Source organism: Aristolochia californica, unplaced genomic scaffold (assembly GCF_029961685.1).
Source record: "Aristolochia californica isolate CCGP_79_NKW_82.1479 unplaced genomic scaffold, dmAriCali1.0.hap1 SCAF_2, whole genome shotgun sequence".
In the NCBI taxonomy this organism is placed as follows: domain Eukaryota; kingdom Viridiplantae; phylum Streptophyta; class Magnoliopsida; order Piperales; family Aristolochiaceae; genus Aristolochia; species Aristolochia californica.
Window position 1 is genome coordinate 43651779 of NW_027181881.1, and position 8248 is coordinate 43660026.

General features: G+C 40.2%; 1 protein-coding gene across 1 annotated transcript; it reads left to right on the forward strand.

Moving 5' to 3' along the window:
• The first annotated feature begins 511 nt into the window (after positions 1–511).
• LOC137955876 (beta-glucosidase 1-like) lies at positions 512–7556 on the forward strand. Its single transcript, XM_068803067.1, has 11 exons — positions 512–605; positions 792–850; positions 5677–5752; positions 5845–5916; positions 6001–6088; positions 6196–6448; positions 6540–6655; positions 6738–6955; positions 7043–7074; positions 7159–7261; positions 7348–7556. The coding sequence occupies exons 1-11, from the start codon at positions 512–514 to the stop codon at positions 7554–7556; spliced, it is 1320 nt and encodes a 439-aa protein (XP_068659168.1).
• The last annotated feature ends 692 nt before the right edge of the window (positions 7557–8248 follow it).

An 8248-nucleotide genomic window follows, 5' to 3' on the forward strand; every position in this document is an offset into this window, starting at 1 on the left:
TTATGCTCAATTTTAAGTAGAGGTTATGCCCAATCTTGTACTTGTATTATATATATAAGTTATGCCCAATTTTATGTAGAGGTCATGCCCAATTTTATGTAAAATGTATGCATAATTTTATATACATTTTATTCGATATATATTTTTTGAAAAGTTTTAAATGTATGTTGAGGCTCGAGCTCGGCTCGAACTCGTTGGGCTCAAGCTCGATAACAATTTTAGGCTCGAGATGAGGCGAGGCTCGAAGCTCGACTCGAAATATTTAAATCAAGCTCAGTTCGAACATAAACAAGTTCGGGCTCGGCTCGGCTCGATGCCACCCCTAGTTGTAATGTATTTCTCTCATCGGTTCCGTTCAGTAGTCCTCCTCTATGAACAAATGGGGACAATGGCTTCTCTTCTCTTCGTCTTGATTCATGTTTCTTTTCTCCTGAAGTTGGGTATTGCCGGCAGTCGCTACGATACTAGAGGCCTCAACAGAGATAGTTTTCCCAATGGTTTCCTCCTCGGGATGGCCACTTCGGCTTACCAGGTTGAAGGAGCGGCTGGCCCGGAGTATGGCCGAGGTCCCAGCATCTGGGACTCTTTCATTCATGAGAAGCGATGTATTCTGGAACTGTTTAATACTTTGTGCATTCCATTTTCTATCTTATGTGAATTGCTTTCATTCATGAGAATCAAGGTATTCTGGAACTGTTTAATTCTTTGTGCATTCCATTTTCTATCTCATGTGAATGAGCTTTGGATCTACCGGACCGATCACCTTGTTTTTATTTTTATGTTCGCCTTAGATCGCATTGCAAAGAATCACACTGCAGAAGTTGTTGATGACTCGTACCATCGATACAAGGTTCGGAATAGTAAACTGGATTTACTTAGTTTTTAAGAGAAAAAAAACGTCTTCTTGTTTTTTGTTAAACATAACCTTCAAAGAATGATTTTCTGATGATTTGTTCTTCTCCATCTATGAGGCTATTTATAATACATTACAAGTCGATTTTAGGATCAATTTAGATCCTAAAATCAAGGGATAAAATCAAGAATACAATCACGAGATTGGAGGAAACAATCACGCTATACAGTTTCCTCCGATCATGCTATACAGCTATACAGTTCAACACTCCCCCTCAAGTTGGTACATAGATATCAGTCAAGCCCAACTTGTCAATTGTACCATGAAATATTTTCCCTGATACTGCCTTCGTGAGCATATCAGCCATCTGACTCGCAGATTGAATAAAGGGGAATTGTATAATCTTTGCATCGAGATTCTCTTTGATGAAATGACGATCAACTTCAACATGTTTAGTGCGATCATGTTGATCTGGATTTTGTGCAATTGCGATAACTACCTTGTTATCACAGTGAAGATTCATAGGTTTGTCGTATTCAATCACTAAGTCCCTCAGTATATTCCGTATCCATAACAACTCGCATACACCATGAGCCATACCTCGAAATTCAGCTTTAGCACTTGATCTTGATACTACTTTCTGTTTTTTGCTTTTTCAAGTGACAAGATTCCCTTCCACAAAAATAAAGTAACCCGACGTGGATCTTCTGGTTGTCTGATCACCTACCCAATCAGAATCTGTGTATCCTTCAATAGTAGACATATCATTTTTTGAGAATAACAACCTTTTTCCTAGAGCACTCTTTAAATATCTCAAGATCCGATAGACGGCTTCCATATGTTCTTCAATTGGTGAATGCATGAACTGACTCACAATGCTCACTGCATATGCTACATCGGGCCTTGTGTGTTATAGGTAGATTAATCTTCCAACTAATCGCTGATAACGCCCTTTGTCTGCTGGGGTTTGATCTGGGAGAATTTCGAGCTTATGATTCATTTCCATGGGCGTCTTTATCAGTTTACAATCAAGCATTTCGGTTTCAGTTAGAAGATCCAACACATATTTTCGCTGTGAAAGGAAGACTCCATGTTTCGATCTTGCAACTTCAATTCCCAAAAAATATTTAAGTTGTCCAAGATCCTTCACTTCGAATTTAGTCGCTAAATACTCCTGTAAACCTTGCATTTCACATTGGTCATCTCCTGTCACGACCATATCATCAACATATACAATTAAAGTTGTTACTTTTCCTTCTTTATGTTTGATAAATAAAGTATGATCTGATTTACTTTGCTTATAGCCAAACTCCTTCATTGTAGCCGAGAATCTCCCAAACCATGCTCTAGGTGACTGTTTAAGCCCATATAATAACTTCTTCAATTTACAAACTTCACCTTTACACAAAGAACCACTTTTAACTCCGGGTGGTAGCTCCATGTAGACTTCTTCTTCTAAGTCTCCATTGAGGAAGACATTTTCATGTCAAACTGTTTCAGAGGCTAGTCTCGATTTGCCGCTATAGATATAAGAATGCGAATTGTGTTAATCTTAGCTACTAGTGCAAAAGTATCCTGATAGTTTATCCCATACCTTTGTGTATATCCCTTTGCAACTAGCCGAGCTTTATATCTGTCAATACTTCCATCCGGTTTGAGTTTCAATGTGAACACCCATCGACATCCAATTGTCTTTATTCCTCTAGGTTGGGGAACAAATTCCCAAGTGGCATTCTTTTGTAGAGTTGCCATCTCTTCGTTCATTGCCTTTTTCCATTTTGGATCAGCTAATGCATCCTGCACATTATTAAGAATAGAAACCCTAGATAATTGATCAATAGTAAATGCATACGATTTGGTCAACCTATGGGAGGACACATAATTATTGATTGAGTATTTGGTTTTGGCTTCAAGATCAGGTTCATATTGTTTTTTTGGAACTCCCCTATTCAATCTTTGTGGATATCTAGAAGTTATATTTTCTGTAGGAACACATGTTTCAATAGGTTCATCAAACACATGATTCATATTTACCTGAGGAGGAACATTCTTGGTTGATTCTTCAGTTGATGGTGCTGATGGAGGTAACTTTGAGGATTCTTCCGGAGCAATTAATGATTCACTTTCGGCTTCATAGTTGGGAGCACAGTCTTGTTGCACATCACGACAACCTGGTTGGTTAAAAAATTCATTCACCACTTCTAACTCAATAAACTCAGCCCCTCCGTTATTCTCTTCACTTGAATTCTCCCCCTGAAGAGAATTCTGAGAGACTCCCCCTGAGTAATAAGGTTTTAATTCATGGAAAGAGGCATCTAGAGTGACATGGAGCTTTCGGGTGTGTGGATCATAACACCGATATCCTTTTTGAAAATCAGAATAGCCAACAAAAACACATCGTTTGGCACACGGATCAAGTTTATTTCGCAAGACTTTTGGGATATGAACATATACAGTACACCCAAAAACCTGGGGTTCAAGATTCGGAAGATGGGGAATGGAAATTAGGGAGTGTAATTTTTGTTGAGGAGTTTGAAAGTCTATAACTCGAGAAGGTGTTCGATTGATAAGGTAGGTAGCAGATTTGACAGCTTCGCCCCAATAAAATCGAGGCATGTTCATACCAAAGAGAGAGGCACGCACTACTTCCAAAAGCTGTCTATTCTTCCTCTCTGCCAATCCATTTTGTTGGGGAGTATAGGTGTATGACGTCTGATGATGAATTCCATGAATATTCAGAAAATTACTAAGAGGAGCATCGACAAACTCAGTACCATTATCAGATTGCAAAACACGAACCTGCTTCTGGTACTGAGTGTGTACCATTTGGTGAAATTTCTGAAAAACTAGACACACATCACTCTTTTTTATAAGCAGGGATACCCAAGTCATTTTAGTACATTCATCAATAAAGGTCACAAAATACCGAACTCGAGAAATAGAGGGAACCTTTGCAGGACCCTAAACATCTGAATGAATAACTGCAAAAGGGTCAGAACTCTTATTCAAACTCGGTAAATAAGAGATACGGTGGCTCTTAGCCAGTTCACAAGTGTCACAATGAAAATCCAAATTATTCAAACCTGAAAAAAGTTGTGGTCGCAATTTCTTAAGATAACCAAAGGAAAGATGACCGAGTCGTTGATGTCATAACCATATAGTTGTTCGAGCACAGTCTTCACTACTAGCTTGATTTGCCTGACTGATTTTCGATCCCCCATTCTCTGGCAACTCCAAATAGTAGAGTTTACCCCGTCTAACACCATAACCAAGAATCTTCCGGATTAGAATGTCCTGAAAGACACAATAGGAAGGCCAGAAAGTTACAGTACAAGCAAGAGTTGCAGTAATTTGGCTAACAGACAACAGATTATATTCAAGAGATGGAACAACAAGGACAATATCTACTGTAAGATTATTCGACAAGATAACTGACCCTTCCCCAGTAATAGGAGAGGTACTACCATTGGCGGTGGAAATAGCGGATTTAGTAGAAGGTAGGACAGATTTTAACTGACTGGAATCCATCGTCATGTGATCAGATGCACCTGTATTAATAATCCAAGTTCTATTCTTAGAACATGCAGAGAATACTGAAGCTTTACCGATAATACCTGGATGGGCAACATTCACCGTAGGCAACAGTTTGTCCCCAACAATCTTTTTTCGAGGTCTTTTTGAGAAGTCCCACCACTTTGGATAACCAATAATCTCGTAACAATGCTGTTACGAATGACCTTTTTCCCCGCAGTGAGTACATACCCGGTTGTTAGCTTTGCTAGAAATTAGACGATAGCTCCCCATTGTCTGTCTTTGGGTTTATTCGAATGTTGGGTCCGGTCCGGGAAGTAATCTGGTTTAGTTCGGTTCTGTCTGAGTTTAGTCCAACTTGGGTGTGTTTCAGGTCTGGTTCGGGTGCACTTCGATATGTCCGGTCCGGTTCGATTATCCGGTTCGGGATCCCCTGGGTTAACCCGTTATCGGCTGGGTTGACCCGCAAATGAATAAAGGAACAATGTTCCTAAGTTAAAAAAAAAATTAAACGAGCACCTTCGTCTTCTCCGTCAATGTTGGTGGTTCGGCAGCAAATTCGACGGGATGATTCGGCAGCGGTTCGTTGGCTTTCTGGAGTCCCGCCAGTTTTCGGGTGGTGATGTTCGGCAGCGGGGCCGGTGGTGTGGTCGTCGGCGACGCTATTTCGGCATTGCCTTCGTCTTCTGCTACGACCTAAATTTTTTCGCGACAGCAGAGGAGACAGTCGTGCGCCTCCTTCCTCGCCGGCTAACGGTGCAATCGTCGGCGACGAAAGTTCCGCCGGAGTGGGTGGTGGACACGAGGACGAGAATACAGTGACGACAGAGCGTCTTCGGTAATGCGGTCATTGGCGGAAACGTTTGGGCTGATGATGCGGTCGTCGGTGACATTCGGAAGCCGGTTTTAAACTAGTTCTTCGTGCGCTTCGGCTACGGGGCAGAACTTCTGCTCTGTTCTTTGGGTACAATGTCTTCGGCGACGAGGCAGCTTCTTCTTTCATGGTGACAGTAGAAAAAAATTCTCCTGCTCTGATACCATGTTAAACATAACCTTCAAAGAATGATTTTCCGATGATCTGTTCTTCTCCGTCTAGGAGGCTATTTATAATACATTACAAATCGATTTTAGGATAAATTTAGATCCTAAAGTCAAGGGATAAAATCAAAAATACAATCACGGGATCGGAGGAAACAATCACGCTATACAGTTTCCTCCGATCACACTATACAGGTATACAGTTCAACATTTTTCTTTCTATTGTCTCACGATTACCTTACGCGGTACTGCAGGAGGATATCAACCTTTTGGTGGATATGAACATGGATGCCTACAGGTTCTCCATTTCATGGTCATGGATCTTTCCAGGTTTGATATACATTTATACTAAAACACTAGTCTTTGTTTTTTTTGTTTTTTACAATTTAATATAAAAAAAAGCTAATGCTCCGAATATACAGAGGGCATTGATCGAGTCAATCAGCAAGGAGTCGATTATTACAACAATCTGATCGATTACTCAATCGAGAAAGGTATACTTGCAGTCGGTTTTTTAAGAGCATGAATCTTATATGTGTACATATTCTACGGTAACGAAAGTTTCTTTGTAATATCAGGAGTCACTCCCTTTGCAAACCTCTATCACTATGATCTTCCTGACGCTCTCAAAATGAAGTTTGGTGGTCTCCGAAGCCGAAGAGTTGTGTAAGTCGCTATGATCTTCAATGAAATTAATGAGCTCTGGTTTTAGAAACTACGTCTCCATTAATGTTTTTTTTTCGTTACTATCGTGATGTTACACGGTGGAACAGCCGAGCATACGCAGAATATGCAGAATTCTGCTTCAAGACATTCGGGGATCGAGTGAAGCACTGGATAACTTTTAATGAGCCAAAAGTGATCGCAATGCAAGGTTACGACGATGGAAGCTTCGCTCCTGGAAGGTGCTCGAAGCCTTTTGGGGATTGCGCTCCTGGAAACTCTACGACAGAACCCTATATTGTTGGCCACCACTTAATTCTGTGTCACACTGCTGTAGTTAACCGATATCGCCAAAAATATCAGGTAGCCTGGAAATCTATAAGGATGACTGCGGTTCATTCTTTTTTCCTCTTTCATACATTGCATTCAAATTTGAGTGAATTGTTCTTTTTAGGCAACACAACAAGGCCAGATTGGAATCGTGTTAGATTTCTTGTGGTATGAACCTTATAGTGAGAGAATTGAAGACATGGCAGCAGCTCAAAGGGCAAGAGATTTTCATCTCAGCTGGTAAGATATAAGTTGACCTCCACTGTTATTGAATAGATAACTACTCCTATTTTGACCTTCTAATGATGAGCGAATATTGTAGGTTTCTGGAACCAATTAGATTTGGTCACGACCCCAGATCAATGGAACTAATTGTGGGAGAGAGGCTCCCACGGTTCACAAAAGGAGAAATCAGATTAGTTAAGGGCTCGATGGATTTTGTCAGTGTCAATCAGTATACTTCAACTTATATTTATGATTCTGGATCGGCATATCAGGCAGTAAGAGATTGCAATGCTGATTGGGGTGCTGGTTTTGCTTGTAAGTATTGCTTTTCTCTCCGATTTTATCTGCTACAAATTTAGGTATATCAGAGTGTAAACTTAATCTCTTCAAATGATCGAACAAATGAACGTGACGGAGTGCCAATTGGTCCAAGAGTAAGTTTTATGATTTGTACGTCCGATTGATTTACTTTGCTTAGATCTATTAGATCTCATCGACCCGTTGATAAAATCTGGCAGGCAAATTCAGTGTGGTTCTACATCGTTCCATGGGGAATGTATAAGACAGTCAAGTACGTGAATGAGCATTTCAATAACCCAACAGTCTTCTTATCTGAAAACGGTGAGGTTTTAATACCTGGTTTTAGTCGTCGTATGAAGATACGATCGATATCAAGGGTTAATTTTTTTTTTTTTTGGTTTATTCAGGTATGGATGATGCAGCGAATCTCACCTTGCAAGAAAGCTTACATGACTGGACCAGAGTTAATTATTTTAAAGACTACTTGGTGAATTTGAAGAAGGGAATCGACAAGGGTGCAAATGTGATCGGTTATTTCGCTTGGTCACTGATGGATAACTTTGAATGGAAGTCTGGTTATACCTCCAACCTCCAGGTTCGGGCTCCATTATGTTGATTACGAGAATGGCTTGAAAAGGATCCCCAAGATGTCTGCTCACTGGTTCCGCCAGCTCCTACATAGAAATCATTAAGGACTAAGATATTGAGTTTGCTTCAATTTAGTGTCTTAGATGGGGTTTGTGGAGATGAAATCCCCTTTTTTATATGTCTTCAAGTTTAGAAGAATTGTTGTTTATGTTGTTGTTTTTTTTTCTGAATTAATAAACCAAGGTTGTTGGTTGCTGTTCATTATCTCTGAGAACTATCCTTCTTCATTCCCTTAGATTAAGAGGCAACAGCAACACTCGAACTCGCCTGTCGCCACTCGTTTTTTCTGACTCTGTTTGTTAATGTGTCGCTCTCATCTAACAAGTGTAGACCCGCCATCGGACCTGCTCACCAGCCTAACAGTGCAAGTCAAAACCTGAAGCATACTTACTGAGGGCACTCCCACTCTCCAGAAAAGTTTGTATTTTTTTTTTTGGCCTGTCCTCATTACACTGACGACACCTCATGGTCTTTTCAAAGTTCATGAAACTGCAACTACACAGTAGTGGAAAAAGACAAGGGTTAATGAATCCCTAAATTTCCAAAATTTGGTGTCAATTTTACACACAGAAAGAACTTTTGGTCTAGGATCTAGCGTCATGCAAGATCTTGTAAGAAGAAGAGCACGTCAGTATACACAATACAAGAAAGTAGTAGTCA

Excerpts from the sequence above, each read along its gene's own strand:
- LOC137955876 (XM_068803067.1), top strand. The coding sequence starts at position 512 with ATGGCCACTTCGGCTTACCAGGTTGAAGGAGCGGCTGGCCCGGAGTAT. Across the intron at positions 606-791 it reads TTTCATTCATGAGAAGCGAT|ATCGCATTGCAAAGAATCAC; the intron begins GTATTCTGGAAC and ends TGTTCGCCTTAG. Across the intron at positions 5,753-5,844 it reads ATGGTCATGGATCTTTCCAG|AGGGCATTGATCGAGTCAAT; the intron begins GTTTGATATACA and ends CCGAATATACAG.